Source organism: Ceratotherium simum, chromosome 6, assembly GCF_057802395.1.
Source record: "Ceratotherium simum simum isolate JZ-2026a chromosome 6, ASM5780239v1, whole genome shotgun sequence".
In the NCBI taxonomy this organism is placed as follows: Eukaryota; Metazoa; Chordata; class Mammalia; order Perissodactyla; family Rhinocerotidae; genus Ceratotherium; species Ceratotherium simum.
The window spans coordinates 7,479,482-7,498,201 of record NC_141905.1 but is presented as its reverse complement, the minus strand read 5'-3'; the positions used below and the strand labels follow the sequence as shown (position 1 = coordinate 7,498,201).

The 18,720-nt window shown below is 48.7% G+C and overlaps 1 protein-coding gene across 4 annotated transcripts in view; it reads left to right on the top strand.

The window, feature by feature from the left end:
• ARHGAP22 (Rho GTPase activating protein 22) overlaps window positions 1-18,720 on the top strand; it is a 160,959-nt gene that overhangs the window by 111,790 nt on the left and 30,449 nt on the right. For 2 of the 4 annotated variants that reach the window (XM_087431819.1, XM_087431821.1), the window contains one exon: window positions 14,725-14,901. The exons of 1 other annotated variant lie outside the window; for it this stretch is intronic. In XM_087431819.1, coding sequence (XP_087287945.1) covers window positions 14,725-14,901 — 177 coding nt within the window. The remainder of the gene's footprint in view (window positions 1-14,724; window positions 14,902-18,720) is intronic. One more of the 4 variants, XM_087431820.1, reaches the window with a different exon arrangement.

Below are 18,720 nucleotides of genomic sequence, written 5' to 3'. Positions count from 1 at the left end.
CACAGGATCCTGTCTTCCCTCTCAGAAAACAGAGCACCCGCCGCCCTAGGTGGATGTCACATGCATGGAGCTTTGTGAAGGCTGATGCCCTCAGGGCTGCATCCTCTTTCCTCTGGGTCCACGTACAGCGACCCTAGGGGACAGATTCAAGAGAGCCTTAAAGGAACCTTGGGGACCTGAAGTCTCTGCTTCTCTCCACCCAACGCCTCCCCTCCTGACATTCTGCCCTCCGCCTCCACCTCCCCTGGGAGAGTCCCTGGGAGGGCAACCTTTTCCCCAGTGACAGAGGGTGACAGAGCTAGGGCACCTTGGGCCCACTGCATTGCTGCCCTGGGGATGGAGCAGGGTGGGGAGGGAGAGCATCTAGGAGCCCCTGGGCTCTGCGGTTGCCTGTGTGGTTAGTTGGGGAGGAGGATCCATCAGGCGGCCAGCTGACAGGAGACACCAGGCTGCCTTGCTTCATTCCCGTGTCTTGGAGAGTTCCCTGCCTCTTACTTCCGTTTTTCCGTGGGGTTCCTTCTTTCCCTACCTGTTCAGACTTATTTGGGGCACATATTTAGGTCACAAGACAACCTTTTACCTACTTACTTCCAGGCCCCAGCGACAGATGACAGCCCAGCACTCGCTCTTGCACTCAGCGTCCTCTTTCCTCCTTCCCCTCCACCTCCCCAAGTCTCTTTTTTTTCTGTGCATTTATGACAATAATAAGGCTTTCTAGAAACTCAGAGGTGGGTGGATTGTCAGCCTCCTCATGTCCCTGGCTGAGGGCTGCTGCTCACAGTAGCCCTAAGAAGGGACGCGGAAAGCAGAAGGCCCGGCTCCCCCTAAGACCCTGCCCCGTTACTGACCTGGGCAGCCAGCACCTTAGTGGCCCTGAGGCCGTCTGACCTGGGGAGCCAGCACCTCTTAGTGGCCCTGAGGCCCGCACGGGGGAGACAGTCGGCATCCTGCTGCCCTCCTGAAGTGGGGCCTCAGTTTTTCAGCTGAAAGAGCACACCTTGTCTTTTTGCTAATTTCTGTCTGGGAGGGCCCAGGCCTGTATGTGCAGGCAGCTCAGGTCCCATGATCACCCCCCACAAGGTTGGGTCTAAGGTGGCCAACACCCTAGGAGACTGGCTGGCATGTAGTTTCTCCCGACCACCTAGGGCCAGCTGGAGAGCTCACCCAGCCCCAGGTACTAAGACACAGCCAGCTCTCTCTGAGCTGGGACCTGGAGACCACTAAGTGTGAGCAGCTTTACAGTTCATATGAGCCACGTTGATTCTCCCAACCCCCATCCCCAGAGGTGCACTACACAGCTGCAGCCCCCTCCCCAACACCTTTGTAAACTCCTCAGATCAGGGCACAGGTAGAAACCCCCCCCCCCCATTATTGCACTGAACTGGGAGAGAGAATCCATAAAGTAGCAACCCCAACACTTCAGGACAGGTTGCCTTACCTAGTGATCTTAATTGTCTTCTTGCAAAGATTCTGGCTGGCACCAGGTGAGAGTTCAGGGGTCAGGTACAGAGATGGAGAAGGAGGCCAGGTCCCAGCAGCTAAGGTGGAAAGAGTGGCCAGAACAGGCAGCCCTGGAGGCAGCAGCTCTAGGCTGGGAATTCAGGCCTCCTCACTTCTTACCTGTGTGACGTGGGCAAAGGATTCCATCTCTCTGAGCCTCAGTTTCTTTACCTGTAAAACGAGGATCATAACACCTATCACACAAGTTATGGAGAAGATAAAACGCCGTAGTGTATATAACTACCTGGCACATAGTAGGCGGCTGCTGCTTCCATTATTATTATTATTATCATCATTATTATTGAAAGAGATGTGAGGGTACATAATGCCAGATCCCCACTGTCCAGGCCTGCTGAGGCAGCAGACCACAGGGGGCAAGGTTGTACTTCAGACTGTGTTTTCACAACATGGGGGTTGTTTTCATTATCTATTGCTGTATAACAAATTACCCCAAAACTTAGTGCCTTAAAATACAAACATGTATCATTGCACAGTGTCTGTGGCTCAGGAATCGGGGCATGGCTCAGCTGGGTCCTCTGGCTCAGGGTCTCTCCCAGGCTGCATCCAGGTGTTGATGGGGCTGTGGTCTCATCTGAAGGCCTGACTGAGGGAGGAGCTGCTTCAAGCTCACTCATATGGATACTGGTAAGGGAAGGTTCCTTGAGGGCTGTTGAACTGAGGGTCACAGTCCCTTGCTGGCTATTGGCCAGAGGCTTCTCTTGGTTCCTTGCCACTTGGGCCTTCCCATAGGGCAGCTGACAGCATGGCAGCCAGCTTCCATCAGAGCACGTAAGCGAGAGAGCAATGGGGGCTGCACAAGACGTGAGCCAGTCTTTTTGTGATGTAATCTCAGAAGTGACATCCTGTCACTTTTTGCCATGTTCTATTCATTAAAAGCAAGTTGCTAGGTCCAGCCCACATTCAAGGGGGTGATTATGCAAGGGTGTGAATACCAGGAAGCAGGGTTCATTGGGAGCCATCTTAGAGGCCACCCACCACAGAGATGGAGCCAGGAGCACAAATTCTGCAGCCACACTGCCTGAGTTCAGATCCTCAGCCCTCAAGAGTGGGTTGGGAGTGGCCAGTGCTTTAGGAGACCAATTAGCAAATAATCTCCCCTTGCTGACCAGGGCCAGTTGGGAAGCTCCACTCTAACTAGTCATGTGACCTCAGACAAATTACTCAACCTCCCTCAGACTCTGTTTTCTCATCTGTAGAATGGGTATCATCATTGTACCACCTTATACAGCTGTTGTGAGGATACTGAGCTAAAGTATGCAAAGCTCTTAGAGAGTGTGAGGGCAGGAGGGATAGTTACTTGACAAAGGTTCTCACCCACGAAAATTTAGCTGACATTTGAGCTGAGGTCTAAAGATGAGAGGGAACGGCCTGCAAGGGGCTGGAAGAACCAAGCTCCTTTGGGAGCACCTGAAAGTACCAGGGTTCTAGTTGGAAGAGGGTGAGCTTAAGGAAGAGACAGGGGGCCAAAATGGCTGATGGCAGTAAGGGAGGGCACGTGGAAGGAGATGTGGTCAGGGACCTGGAGGCCCAAGGTCACATCAGGGTTGGATTTTACTCCAAGAATGGGACGCCCTCCGAAGAGATTTAAGCAGATGTGCTTTGCTGTTAATTGGCTGCTTCTCTTTGTGGAAGGGATGGATGGATGGGTGGACACATGGGGAGATGGGAAATAAACGGGTGGCATCACCACAAGCACAGCCTCTCGCCCTGTACACTCTCAACAGAGTTTGGCGCCCGCTGCCAGCCCTAGCCCTTTCGGAAATATCTTTTTTTTTTTTTTTTTTTAAAGATTTTATTTATTCAGTTTTTTCCCCCCAAAGCCCCAGTAGATAGTTGTATGTCATAGGTTCACATCCTTCTAGTTGCTGTACGTGGGACTCGGCCTCACGTTGGACGGAGAAGTGGTGCCTCAGGGCGCTCCCGGGATCCGAACCCCGGCCGCCAGCATCAGAGCGCGCGCACTTAACCGCTAAGCCACGGAGCCGGCCCTCTTTCGGAAATATCTTTAGGGCTGCCCATGGGCCAGGCTCCTGACCCCGTGTCCTGGGAGGAGTGAGTGATGCTGGAGGAGAGGGGGCCAGGCTGGGCAAGGGGTCTGGCTCCGGCTCTCTCTGTCGCAGGGGTGAGGGAGACACCATAAGGGTGGCAGCTGATTTCATGGAAAGAATCCCAAACAGCTAAGTACAAGTCCTGGCTCTGCCATTTCCCAGCCGGGTGGCCCTGGGCCACTGGAAGTTCAAGAGCTGCGGCTTCCCTGTGTGTAAGGAGGGACGGCAATGACTAGAGACAGTACGGTGGCACTTATGACGCTCACGCAGGCGTCGTGCCCGCTCCTGGCTTCCTTGTCTCATTCAGTCCTCACCAGAACCTCACAAGGGGGGTCCACTTATTGGCCTCATTTTGCTGGTGAAGAAATGGAAACATAGAAAGATTATGTAGCCGGTGAGCACTTACATTTCTCAGGCTTCTCCCAGGTGTCCATTTCATCTCCCCCAGCTCTCTGGGTCTCCATTTGGAGAGGAGGACCCTGCGGCACAAGGCTGGTGGGGCTGGGGGTCAAGCCCTGTGTTCTCAGGCCCTCCCATGCTGGGGGAACGGGATGGACCACACGGCCCCAAGGCTGCCCTTACTGTGCTCTCCCTCTGAGAATGCAGGGGAGGGAGCGCCCGAGGTGGCAAGCGCGGGACGGGCCCTGGGATTTCCGCTGTAGGAAACCCGGGCGGAGCATGCATCAGCGGGAGGGCCCCGCGGGGATCCTGGCTCTTGGCTCCTCACCCTGCCCGGGCAGTCCCGGCCCTAAGGCGCTGAGAAGTGCAGAAGTTCCCCAGGAGAGACAAAAAGGGCCTGGCCCAGCGCCCACGGGCAGAGCGCACAGGCGGCCGCAGCCACTGCCGCGAGCGCTCCGAAGCAGCGCGCCCGCCGGCCGTGCGCCTGGCATCGGTTCCCGGCCCGGCCTGCCGCGCCTGGCAGCCGATCCTCCCATCACAGCCCCCCGCCTCCGCACCATGCCCTTCTGCCTGGCCAGGCATCCGAAGAAGAGCAGGCGTCTGCCCAGCGGTAAGTGGGCAGCCAGGGTCAAGAGCAGGGTGCAGGGACACCAGGTCGGGGGATGATTAACCCTTGAAGGGCAAGTGGGGTGTGGAGGCTCCAAGCGGTCAAGACAAATGAGTGAAGACAGAGGACCAGGGACATGCCTGCGACATGGACCCCTGCTCCGGTTCAGCCTAGTGTAGCCTGATAGGGATGGGCTGGGAAGGCAGACCCTGGAGATGCTGCAGAAAAGCCCAGCTGGCTCCTAGGCATTGCCCATAGCTGGCCATATGTGCACGCGCACACACACGTGAGCACACACACAGGGGCAGTCTCAGGAAGTCTGAGGGTGCTGAGTCCTCCCCTCCAGCCACAGCCTAGGCTTCTAAAAGTTGTCCAATCCTGTAGCCACCAGCCCACAGAGCACCTGAAATGTGCCTAGTCCGGGTGTGCTCTTAGTACAAAATACACACTAGATTCCAAAGACTTAGTACAAAAAATATATATAAAATATCTCAATAATTTCTGATTACACATTGAAATGAAGGATACTATTTTGGATGTATTAGGATAAATAAAATATATTATTCAAAATAATTTCACCTGCTTCTTTTTACTTTTTTAGTGTAGCTACTAAAACATTTAAAATTGTACATGTGGCTCACCTTATGTCCCATTGGACTACATTGCTCCAAACAGCTGTATCCCCACACTTGGCCTGCACCCCTGGGAATCCAGCTGTTGGTACCCCTGGGGCTCCTTGCTCCCCTGGGCAGCCAATGAAATGACAGTGGGTCTGTGACATACATTGCAGCTGCTAGCACCTTCAAATAATGACTTTTTATTTTTTAAATATTTGCCATAATTCCTGGGCTAATTAAGATATCATTTGATTAATTACATCAGAATGACAGCTTTTTCACCTGAACGTCATAGAATGAGTCCCATGGGCTAGTTGGTTTACAGAATGCTTTCACAAATATCATTTACTCTTTTTCCTTTTTATTATGAAAACTTTTATACAGAAAAGTTGAAAGATAGGAGTTCTTGTCCTGGACCCCCTGCCAGGATCTGCTGCCTTGTAGAGTCACCTCCTCTCCCCCGAAGCCTCTCGTGTGGGTGGAGAGAGAGATGCAGGCACAAAGGAAGTCCTTAAATTCAGGAGCTCAGAGGGGAAGAAAGCCCAGCTGGGAACAAGAAAAGGTGGGCTGGGGTCCTGGCTGATCACCTGGGGGCCGGTCCCCTTGAACAAGCCATAGCTGAAGTAGTGAGCAGAGTGCTGTTGGAGTTGGGAGCCAGACTGTCTGGGGTCACAGTTCACTAATTTTGTAGCTTGCACACGTTTCTAAACATCTCTGGGGCTCAGTTTCCTTTCCTTTAAGATAGGGATAATGATACCACTTCCCTTGTGAGTGTTCAAACTTCTAATGCTCATCAGTTCATTACCATCACGCCTACCTTAGAGGGAGTGCTTTGTGTGTGCCGCCATCTTGGTTCTGCTGCTGTAATTAATCTTCCATTCCTCACACATTCTGTGCATGCCCTCCCCATGCCAGGCACTACTTGGTGTTCTGGAGTTGCTGATAAAGCAGACAAAGTGGGAGTGGGCTGAGAATGAACAGTATAAATAAGCATGTCATGTAAACACATAAAATTTATGTGTACTGATTGTAATAAGTGCTATGGAAAGATTAAGGCCTGGAAGGGGCCTGGGTTACGGTAGGTGATGCAAGGTGAAGTTTAAATGGGGTGGTCAGGAAAGATTCCCCAAGAAGGCGACATTTGGGGAAAGACCAGAAGGAGGTGTGGGACCAAGTCGTGCCCATTTCTGGGCAGAAGGACTGCACGTACAAAAACCTGAACGCTGGGGCACGCCTGGTTGTGGGAGGGATGGCAAAGAACAAAGCAGAGAGCATCCGCGAAGTTGGAGGAGTAGTGGGCGAGAGGCCTGGAAGACCATCGCAAGGACTTTGCCAAGAGGGGGCCACTGCAGGATTTTGAGCAGAGGCCCGTGAGCTGGTTTGGGTCTTAGCTGGGTCACTGTGGCTGCCATGTTGAGAATAGACTGTAGAGGGAAGAGAGAGAACCCTGAGACCATGCCGGTAATCCGGATGAGAAATGATGGTGGCTGGGACCATGTGGAATGGTGAAAAGTTGTCAGATTTTGAATATATTTGGAAGAGGAGCCATTCCTACTGCTGGTAGGAATGGATATGAGATGTGAGAGACAGTGGAGCTGAGGATGTGTCTGGTTTCCACTGAGTAACTAGAAGGTGGACTTGTGCTCGCCCGAGAAGGGGGAGGTGTGGCAGATCTGGAGATGGATTTCATGTTTGGTAAATGGGAGATGCCTGGAGACATCTCAGTGGAGCTCTTGGGTGGGCAGTGAACAGATGGGTCTGGAGGGCAGGGGGATAGTGAATTTAGAAATCGTCAGTCTGGGGATGGCAGTTAAAGCCTGGAGACTGGATGAGCTCACCAGAGGAGAGTGTGGGTCAATGTGGGGACGCAGGGAAGGAAAAGGCCGGGTGACTCCCAACTTTCTGTCTTGGGCCCCTAGTTGCCTGGCACTGGGATGGGAACACAGGAGGAAGCTGGTATGATAGACAGGTAGTGATGGTTTTCAGATGAGCCATGTTGTGCCTGTGGGACATGACACAGCTATAGATTGTAAAAGTCATTTAGACTCGTGGGCAGTGTAGATGTGGTTATTTTGTATCAATGGTTCTCAACTGAGGGCAGTTGTGCCCCCCAAGGGACTTTTGGCAATGTATGGAGACATTTTTGGTTGTCAAAACCTGGGAGGGAGAGACAGGCTGCTACTGGCATCTAGTGGGTAGAGGCCAGGGATGCTACTAAACATCCTACTATGCACAAGACGGCACCCCCCCACCCCAGTGAAGAATTATCTGGCCCACAATGTCGATAGTGCTGACGTTGAGGAACTCTGCTCTCTATTGTGTTTAATAGAGTGGGATAATAAAAGTGAACATTGAGAGAGTGCTTGCAAGATGCCAGGTGCTGAGCTAAGGGAATATTTCATTTCATTCTCCAAAAAAGGTAGGTTCCTTCGTTTTCTTCACCCTAAGGTGTGTGACTCGGACATTTGGGGAAGTTAAGTTACTGTGCTCCACCTGGTAGGCTGAGGATTGACTCCAGGTTGGGCCCTAAGCACTGTTCAAGAGGACCTCCAATGCCTGTAATATGTGGCGGATGGGACGGAAGCCCAGTGGCCACACAGTCTGGTTAAAAAAAGAAAAGGGAAAAAACCAGAAACAGTAGCAAGAGAACTTCATCTTTCATGATGAATTTCTTCCTGAAATAGTTGCTATCATTTTTTTCTTTAACTGAAGCTAATACTAATCTTTCCTAAGTAACAGAGAAAAAGGTAAGCATAAACAATTGAATGCTGTAGAAAATCCCAAAGTTTGTTTTAATGACCTAATTTATCTTCCTTGCATTCCCCTCCTCTGCCACAGGGGAGGTTTTATATTGCACAAAGAGAACGAGTTTAGAGTTGAACAAACCCAGGTTTGAATCCTGGCACCTCCACTTGTTGGTTTGTGAGCTAAATTTTTACCTTCTCTAAGCCTCAGTTTCTTCATCTGTAGAATGGGGTGGGTGACATTCCTTCCTGGACTGTTTATGAGGACTAAATGTGACTGCATGTTAAGCATCTTGCACAGTGTTTCACATACAGTAGGCCCTTAGAATTGGTAGGAGGACTTTCGCTTCTGGACAAGATGGAGCAACAGAGACCAAGTTACTTTCCCACCTGAAACAGGCAAAAAAAAAAAAAGGACAAATAATATGAAACAGTGTTTTTCAAGATACTGAACATTAGGCAATGAGGAAATGTGACCCTCAAGAGATGGGAAATAAATGAGATGGGCCCTACACATGCCCCAGCTTATTGCCTTGAGAAAGTTTGCAGGCTGTGATGTAGGACGGGGAAACCCAGGTGGAGCCCGTTGGACTCCATGAGTTAAGGAGACAGAGCTTAGAGATGGGGAGACCAAAGCATCTAGGGTTTTCAGGATAGAATACTAAGGAGGAAAGAGCAGCTTGGAAAAACTCCCTTGAGAACTCTTCATCATGTGCATGTGAGGAAATTCCCTGAGGCTGAGGAAAGTATCACTAGAAAGGATTAGAGGCAGCAGTGCCCACTGTAACCCAGGGCTACAGTGTTCCCACCTGCCAGAAGGAAGACCTTCCCCATGAGGAAAACCTCACGACTCATAGGACATTGCAAAGAATGCACAGAGGGGGAATAATTAGCTCTCTTCTGAGCACTCTGGACCACCTAATAAATCTTAGAAGCAAAATCTATAAGGATCAAACTCTTTCCAAGTAACCTAACTTCATCCTAGAAGATGGCTCAAGAAAATTTATAGGATTACAAAACTATCCAGCACCCAACAATTTAAAAATCACAATGTCTGGCACCTAATCAAAAATATCAGGAATGCAAAGAAGCAGGAAAATATGACCCATAAGATGGAGAAAAATCAATCAACTAAAACCAAGCCAGAAATGACACAGATGTTAGAATTAGTAGATGGAGACATTAAAACAGTTTTATAACTGTATTCCATGTGTTCAAAAAGTTAAGTAGAGACATAAAAGATAAAAAAAAAAGGACCCAAATCAAACTTCTAGCAATCACATCTATAATGGATGAGATGAAAAATACACTGGATAGGATTAATGGCAAATGAGACAGAGAAGATGAAAAGATTAGTAAACTTGAAGATGTAGCGATAAAAACTGTCTGTTAGTTTTCTATTGCTGCTCTAACACATTACCACAAACCTAGTGGCTTGAACAACACAAATTTATTATCCTATTGTTCTGTAGGTTAGAAGTCTGACACAGGTCTCACTGGGCTCACATCAAGGTGTCAGCAGGGCTAAGTTCCTTTCTAGAGGCTCTAAGGGAGAATCCATTTTCTTGACTTTTCCAGCATCCAGAGGCTGCCTGCCTTCCTCAGTTGCTGGCCCCCTTCATCCATCTTCAAAGCCAAAAATGGCAGATCAAGTCTTTTTCCCTCTGAATCACTCTCGCCTTCTACAGTCACGTTTCTCTCTGACTCTCATTCTCCGCTCTGACTTTCCTTCCTCTATTTTAAAAACTCTTGTGATTACACTGGGCCCATCTGGATAATCCAGGATAATCTCCCTGTCTTCAGAGCAAAGAATGTTACTACTGATAAAGAGGTCATTCATAATAAAGGGGTCAATTCATCAAGAGGACATAACAATCCTAAATATTTGCACTCCTAATAACAGGGCTTCAAACTAGGTGAAGCAAAAACTGATAGAAATGCAAGGAGAAATAGACAAATCTACAATTATAGTTGGCAATTTCAATAATCCTCTCTCAATATTTGATAGAACAAGTGGACAGAAAATAAGTAAGAATGTAGAAGATTTGGACAAAACTGTCAACAACTAGACCTAATTTATAGACTCCTCCTCCTAACCAAAGCAGAATAATTTTTCTCAGTGCACACAGAACACTTACCAAGATAGACCATATCCTAGGCCCAAAACAAGTCTTAATGAATTTAAAAGGATTCAAATCATACGACGTGTGTTTTCTGACCACAGTGGAATTAAATTAGAAATCAGTAACAGAAAGATTTTTGGCAAATCCTCCCAAGTTTGGAAACTGACAATTCTAAATAACCCATAGGTCAAAGGAGAAATCCAGAGTGAAATTAGAAGATATTTTGAGCTGAATTAAAATGAAAACACAACATACCAAAATATGGGGGATGCCTCTAAAGCAGCACTTAGGGGGACAATTATAGACTAAACACTTTAAGAAACTGGAAAAAGAAGACCAAATTAAACCCAAAGTAAGCAGATGAAAAGAAATAAGATCAGAGTGGAAATCGATGAAATAGAACACGAGTTCCAAACTACAGCCTGTGGGCTGGCCCCCTTCGTAAATAAAGTTTCACACAAACACAGCCATGCTCTTTCATTTACGTATCGTCTCTGGCTGCTCTTTAAGCTGCAACAGCAGAGTGGGTAGTTGTGGCAGAGACCACATGGCTTGAAAACCTAAAATATTTAGTCTCTAGCCCTTTAAAAAAAATTGCTGATCAGAAAAACAATAGGCAAAGTCAGTAAAACAAAAAGCTGTTTTCTTGAGATCAGTAAAATCAGTAAGCCTCTAGCAAGGACAGATCAGGGAAAGAAGAGAGAAGACACAAATTACTAACAGCCGAAATGAGAGAGGTGACATCGCTATAGATTCTTCATATATTAGAAGGATAATAAGAAACAACTTTATGAACAACTTTACGAACAACTTTACGCCAATAAATAAATCAAAAGTTACACCAATAAATTTGACGAGATGAAACAGACAAATTCCTTGAAAGACACAAATTACCAAATCTTAGTCAAGAAGAAATAGATGTATATATTAAAGAAATTTGAATTTGTTATTAAAAACCTTCCTACAAAGAAAACTCCAGGCCTACATGGATTCACTGGTGAATCCTACCAAATATTGAAGGAAGAAATAATAGCAACTCTACATAAACTCTTCCAAAAATATTGAAAAGGAAGGAATACTTACCAGCTTATTCTGTGAGGCCAGCATTACCCTGATACCAAGACCAGACAAAGACATTATAGAAAGAGAAAACTGCAGACCAATATCCTTCATGAATATAAATGAAAAATTCTCAACAAAATTTTAGGAAATTGAGTCCCACAATACATAAAAAGGATAATACATCATAACCAAGTGGGATTTATCCAAGGAATGCAAAGTTAGTTTAATATTTGAAAATCCATCAACATAATTCATCATATTAACAAACTAAAAAAAAAATCATGTGATATCTCAATAGATGCAGAAAAAGCATTTGACAAAATCCAACATCCATTTCTGATAAAAACCCTCAGCAAACTGGGAATAGAAGAGAACTTCTTCAACCCGAGAAAGGACATCTACAAAAAACCAACAGCAGATATACTTTTTAGATTTTATATCTTTCCACCCAAAGCCCCAGTAGATTGTTGTACGTCATAGCTGCACATCCTTCTACTTGCTGTATGTGGGACACGGCCTCAGCATGGCCGGAGAAGCAGTGCGTCGGTGCGCGCCCGGGATCCGAACCTAGGCCGCCAGCAGCGGAGCGCACGCACTTAACCACTAAGCCACGGGGCCGGCCCCAACAGGAGATATACTTAATGGTGAAAAACTGGATGCTTTCGCCCTAACGTCAAGATCAAGACAAGGATGTCCTCTCTCACCACTTCTATCCAACATTGTATTTGAGGCTCTAGTCCGTGCAATTGATGAGAAAAGGAATAAAAGTCACCCAGTTTGGAAAGGAAGAAGTAAAACTGTCTTTATTTGCAGATGGCACGATCGCCTGTGTAGGGGCACCAGCAAGTCAATGGAGAAAAGATAGTCTGTTCAACAAATGGTGCTGGAATAACTGGGCATCCATATGCAAAAGGATGAACTTCAGTCCATACCTTGCACCATATACAAAAACTAACTCATAGACCTAAATGTCAATCCCCCAACTATGAAACTTCTAAAAGAAAATCTAGGAGAAAACTTTTATGACTTTGGGTTAAGCAAAGATTTCTTAGATATAATACTAGAAGCACATCAATAAAAGAAAAAAATAGATAAATTGGGCTTCATCAAGATTAAAAACTTATGGAAACAGTGTATTTCCACTGTTAAGAGAATGAAAAGAAAAGGCATAGACTAGGAGAAATATTTGCAAAGCATATATCTGATAAAGGGCTTATGTCCAGAACATGTGAAAAACTCTCAAAACTCAATGTGAAAAAATGAACAACTCATTTCAAAAATGAACAAAAGGTTTCAATAGCTATTTCACCAAGAAGACACACAGAGGGCAATTAAGTACATAAAAAGATGTCCAACATCAGTAGTCATTTGGGAAATGCAAATTCAAACACAATGCTATACCCCTACTCACCCGTTAAAATAACTAAAAGTGAAAAGACTGACCACACCACGTGCTGTAGAGGAAGGGGAGGAACTGGAGCTCTCCTGCGCTGCTGGTGGGGATGTAAAGTGTTGCAGACACTTTGGAAAACGGTTTGTGGCAATTTCTTAAAAAGTTCAACGTACATGTATAAAAATATACATAAATAAACACACATACATGAAAATATGTAAAAAGTTAAAACATACAGGCTCAGAGCACCAGGAGGGCAGGACTAGGCAGAGGCACAGCTGGACATGAGAGCCTCTGCCAACCTCTGGGCAGGGTGGATCCAAGTTTTGTGGGAAACTTATATGAAGCTTATATGACTTGAGTGGCCCTCTTTAGAAAAAAGAATTTAAAAGTGAGAAATCTGTACTAGGTACAAAAGTGAGTATTTAGGACAAACAAGTAACCACAACAAATTCTTGGGGCCAAGGATTGCTGAGTCCTTTTCTTCTGAGTCGTCTTGAGACACTTTTCCAGAAAAGCTTCCTGGTGGCACCTGGCTTCCCCTCCCCCCCTGGAGCACTCATCCATCCCAACCTGATAGCCCATGTGGTGTGGGGCCCTAAAGATGCAGAGCCGCAGTCCCCGCCTCGGTGGTAGTGCCCACCCCCCTGTGAATGACCACAGCAGCCGAGGCAGCCTCTGCTCTCAGCAGGCCCACACCCCCTCTTCCGGCTCTGCTGTCTCTGCATCCCGCTCCCTTTCTCTCCACCTCCACAGCTCTCTGCCCAGTGGCTGCGGGGTCCTAAAGGAGCAGGGCTGTGTGTGTGGTGAGGGCCTCCAGAAGGCACCCTAGCGCCCTGGCAGTCTTGTCTCCTTGTTCCCCATGCCCTATCCCTCCGAGCAGCCTCCTCAGTTTCCCTATCCTCAGCGGCCTTGCTGTGACCATTGTCAGACAGACGAGCGTTGTTTGAGAGGGGTGACGGGAGCCTGGGGTGGGTCAGAGCCCAGAGCTAGGGACTCTGAATCCCTGGCTCTACCACGTATTAGCTGTGTGAGTTCGGACAAGTTCCTTAATCACTCTGTGCCTCAGTTTCCTCATCTATAAAATGCAGATAGTAACACTACCTCCCTTCCACAGTCACTGTGAAGATGAAAGACTCCTAGGAGGGCAGGTGTGTCTGTCAGCTTTGTTCATTTAAGCATCAGCAGCTTCTAGAAGAGTCCCAGGCAGGTACCAAGCACTCAGTAAGCACTTGCTCTTGCCTGGTCTCCATCCCTGGGCTGCAGGCTCCCGCAAGGAATGGCCTGGGTCTCACAGTTCTCCCTCACTGCCATCCCACTCCCTTGGGAATACGGGTCCCTGGGCCCACAGCCCACCAGCAGACGGTCCTGGTTTGGGTCTGAGGCTATAGGACCTTAGGCAAGGACATAGGTGAGTTACATATTATGGGATGTTGCAAGGAGTGCATAAAGACACGATCATTCTTGAAAATCCCTTAAATTGCCTATAAAGTTCAGTATAAATGGTTTTAGGTACATCCCAAAGATTAATTCATTTACACATGAAAACGTGAGAACCACTGGAGCGACTGTAGGGAAAAGGCAGTTGCTAAGCAGCTGTCTGAGCTTCCCCATCCTTCTGCCTCTAGATAAGGACCCAGTCTCTAGCTGTGAGTGGGGACAGGTGAGAATTCTGGAACATTTGCTCCATCCTGGTTTAACGTCAAGCCTCTGTAACGTTAATACATATGGAGAATTGGCTCGTCTCTTCAGGCTGGGGACAGCAGGCTGCAATGTCAGAGTCGAAGTTAAAAGCGCCTGGTGACATTGACCTGTACACTTACGATGTGTTGATTTAAAACAAAACACAGAGAGAGGCTACTCTGGGTACCAGACTTTTCCGAGCTGGCCTCACATCTGCATGCCATTTTTCTCATAGTGCCCTGGGATGCTTTTAATGATTTCTGTTTTGACACAGAAAAAATAAAGACTAAGGGAGAAAAGAGAAAACCAGAAAGGACCCCAAAGACAGACATATGCAGTGTGAAGGGATGGGCTGCAAAGATAGACCAAAAAGCAGGCTGTTGCTGAGGGGTTTTGGAGAGGCGGCCTCGGCCTTCTCACACCCCAGGGGGAAAGCTGACAGTGTTGGGGCCGACGAGAGAGCCGTGGGGGCGCCCGGTGTCCGCACAGGGACCCCTGCAGTAAGCCTGTGTCTCCCTGTCTTGCAGGTGGTGCCGGGGAGCGGGAGAAGGTGCCGGCCAACCCCGAGGCGCTCCTGCTCGTGGCCAGCTCCCAGCGTGACATGGAGGACTGGGTGCAGGCCATCCGCCGGGTCATCTGGGCCCCGTTTGGCGGAGGTACTGCCCGTAGCTCGCATGCTCACCCTCTAGAACCCTTGCCTCCAGGTAATCATGCCCCTCTGCCCCCCACTGAGCTTGCAAGACCCCTGTCGCTCAAGACCCACTGGGTGTGTCCCATGCTGCTTACAGCAGGCTGCAGTGTCGTCCTCTTCTGCTGCCGGCTCTCCAAGTCACCAAGCAGGCCCTGAGGGGGGAATCAGAGCCACTTTTCAAAAACACGCGCTCCTCCTACCAGAGTCTTATGGCTTTTGTATACTTGTGTCCCTGCGTCCAGACCCCTGCTGGACGCTAGGTGTGTGTGAGGTGGTTTGCATATACGCGAAAAGCAGGCCGCATGCTCTGGAGGGGTCATATCAGATGCCTAGGGACACCGTGCCTCAGCCCCACGGGGCCCCGCACTGCGCACAGAACCTGCGCCCTGTCCCTGATCTGAAAGAGCGGTTGCCATTTGCTCCCTTCCTGCTTTGTTCACAGCACTTGCTGGGTGCCTACAATATCCCAGGCTGTACTCCAGGCACTCGGAATTCAGTGGGAAACAAAGTCGAGGATGCCTCTGGCCCCCCTCCCCTCGATTGTCCTCTGGGAAACACGATAGGCAAATGAACGTGTCACATGATGTCCAGTAGTGAGAAACCAGTAGTGGGAGCCGGGGAAATGCCGGGGGAAGAGCACGCAGGCAGAGGGACCAGCGAGTGCAAAGGCCCTGAGGTGGGAATGAGCGATGGGAACACGAGGAATCTCAGGAAGGCCAGTGCGTCTGAGGGAGTGAGGACGGGAGAGTGGAGGACGTGAGGTGACAGTGGTCGCTGAGGCCTTGGGGACATGGTGGGATTTCAGATTTTTTTCTAAATTTGTGGAGTACCAGGGAGGACTGAGCAGGAGACAGACACAACCTGACTTAGATTTATAGAAAGAGCCCTCTGGCCTCCATGTGAGGGGTGGACCATAGAGAGACAAGAGTGGACGCAGCAAGGCTGGGACAGTCATCTGACCAGAGGTGATGGGGTGTTTGCTGGTGTGGGAGTGAAGAGTGGGCAGCGCAGCTGTGTTCTGCAGGTGGAGCTGCTGGGTTTTGCTGGTGGGCTGGACATGGGTGCTAGAGAAAGGAGAGGTGACTCCCAGCTGTGCAGTTGCCATCTCTGTAGGTTGGTGTCCGTATGAAGTCATCATGGAAAGAGCTTTTAGAAGGGGTCACCGTGCTGGATGGGCCAGGGCCACCAACTCCCTGCTGATAGTGGACACCAGGAACCTTCAGACTGGCCGTGGACGTCCTCCCTCCCCACTCAGTGTGTGATTGGTGTATCTTCCAGGCAGGGGAAGACCTGCAGCTGTGGGGGCTCAGAGCCCATCTCCGGATCCTGCGTTCCCCGTAGGCTGGCCCCTTCCTCCACTCATCCCCTCGCCAGCCCCCTCTCCCGTTCCTGGCTGCGGCCTGCCTGACGACCTTTCACAGAACCATAAATCCCTCGTGTAGAAGAGTCAATATCACTTTGGAAGTCACCGTTTTTCTCCTGGGCTTCCTAAAAGGCCTCACACTGTTAGCCGTGGCCTCTCTGCCCCTCGATTGCAGCAAATTTGACACACAGCCCCAGTTTAATGGCCTGGGAAGACCCAAGCCCACCCAGGGATTTCTGCAGCCTCCAAGGCCTCCCTTTGGTGGAAGTGTTTGAAAGGGAACCGACGGAACAGAACGGAGCCCAGAAGCAGACTCCCAGGCAGCTGGACTTTGGTTTATGACAGGTGGCACCTTTGAGCGCTGGGGAATGGAGAACGTCGGCATGATCTTGGGGTACAGAAAGATTTTTTAAACAAGTTACAGAAAGCACTAATCTTTTAGGAAAAGATTGATAAAATTGTACTACATAAAATGAAGAGCATCTGTTCTTTAAAAGGTATATTAAGAAATGAAAAGACAAGCTATAGATTGGGAGAAGGTATTTGAAATACATATAACCATCAAACGACTTACTCCTCAAACTCCTGCACATCATTCAGGCAAAGACAGACAAACCAGGAAAAACACGGGCAAGAGACTTGAACAGGCACTTTGCCCAAGAAGAAATCCTCAGTGAGCAAGGGAATGGTGTTCAACATCATTAGTAATCAGGGAAATGCAAATTAAATCACAATGCAATACTTCTATTCACCCACTAGAATGACTGAATGAAAAAGACATATGGTTCCAAGTGGTGACGAGGATAGAGAACTACAGACACTTGCATATACTGCTCGGAAAGTTGTTTGGCGGTATCTGCACAAGTTGACACCGTGCACACCTGTGTCCCAGCAGTTCCGCTGCTAGGCCCTTCCCGGATAGAAATGCGTGCACAGGTACGCCAGGAGACTCATTCCTCTCCGATGTTCACAGCAGCCTTGTTTATGATGGCCTGACACTAACCAAGTGTTCAGCAACAATACAATGGATAAATAAATACGATTCATTCTTGCAACAGAACACTCTACAACAGTGAGAATGAATTACCCACAGCTCCGCCCAACAGCATGCGGGAATCCCAAAAACACTGTGGGGCTAGGGAAGCCTAATAAAATGCTGTATGATTGCATCGATATACAGCTGAAAAACAGGCGGAAGGAAATTATATTCCTTATGGATAGATAATTAAGCAGCAAAAATAAAAGAAAAGCAAAGAAATGAATGCCATAAGTCAGGATGTAGTCATAGTTACGCAGGTGTTCATTGTACAATAATGCGTCAATCTGTACATACGTGCCTGAAGGACTTTTCTGGCTGTGTGCATATTTCACTATATAAAAGATAATAAATAAGAGAAAGAAGAGAAACTAAAGGTCAAAGAAGCGAAGTAATTTGCCCAAGATAACACAGCTAGTCAGGGAGCTGAGCTGAGAAACAAAGGTGGATGTTCTGATCCCAAAGGATCAGATCATGCTTTGTCCCAGCCCATGCAGGGCACTGTCACATGCGGTCTACCTCCACTCAGTGTGCTGGCTCCCCGGCCCACACGTCCATCTCTCTCTCCCCCTCTTCCTCTCTCTGTGCTTCCTCAGAATGAGGACCGTTTGCAGAAGCCCACATAGAACTCAGCTTCGCCCCTCCCGCAGGCCCCCCCAGCGTTTACTGAACTTCTCAGGCTGTGTGCTGTGTGCTGAAGAACATGCAAGAATTGAAACAGGAACCGTCATCAAAGGCAAAAGGCACTTAGCTCCCTTCTCCCAGAAGTCTAGAGGAAACGCAGAAATCCCAGGGGTTAGCAATGGCAGACGTGTCTGGGCAGGCACGGGCCCTCACAGGTGGGCTCCCACAGCCTCTGCAGGTTTCCTGGCAAAGCTGTTATTAGCCTGGGTTCCCCTGGAAAGGAGGCTTAGAGGATCAGTCCTTCGTTCACTGTTTAATAACGGAGACTGTGAGCCCTTTCAGACTTGTTTGTTCTGGCAGAGAGCAGGCCCCCTCTGACAGACACTACTGGGCAGCGTGCCTGCTGCAGTCAGGGGTGAGCCCGGCCGTCCCCACAGAGAAAACTGGCGCCAGGCCAGCGGGTCAGGGGAGCCTGCTACTGCTGACGGCCTGCCCAGGGGTGGCCCTGGCTGGAGTGCCTCTTGTCTGGGTATTCATTCATTCATTCATGCAGCCAGTCAGTCGTTCACTCAAGAATGTGTTCTAGGGGCTGGGGATGCAGTGGTGAGCAGGACAGACAAGGTTGCTGCCCTCAGGGAGTGCACATTCTACTGGAGGAGACGAATAACAGACAAGATTAGTAAGCCCATTGTAGGTTAGATGGTGATGAGCTCAGTGGAGAAAGAGGAGGTGGGGAGGGCAAGCGGGAGTGATGGGGGGGTCAGAGTTGAGTGACACTTGAGCAAAGGAGATGAAAGGGTGAATTACAC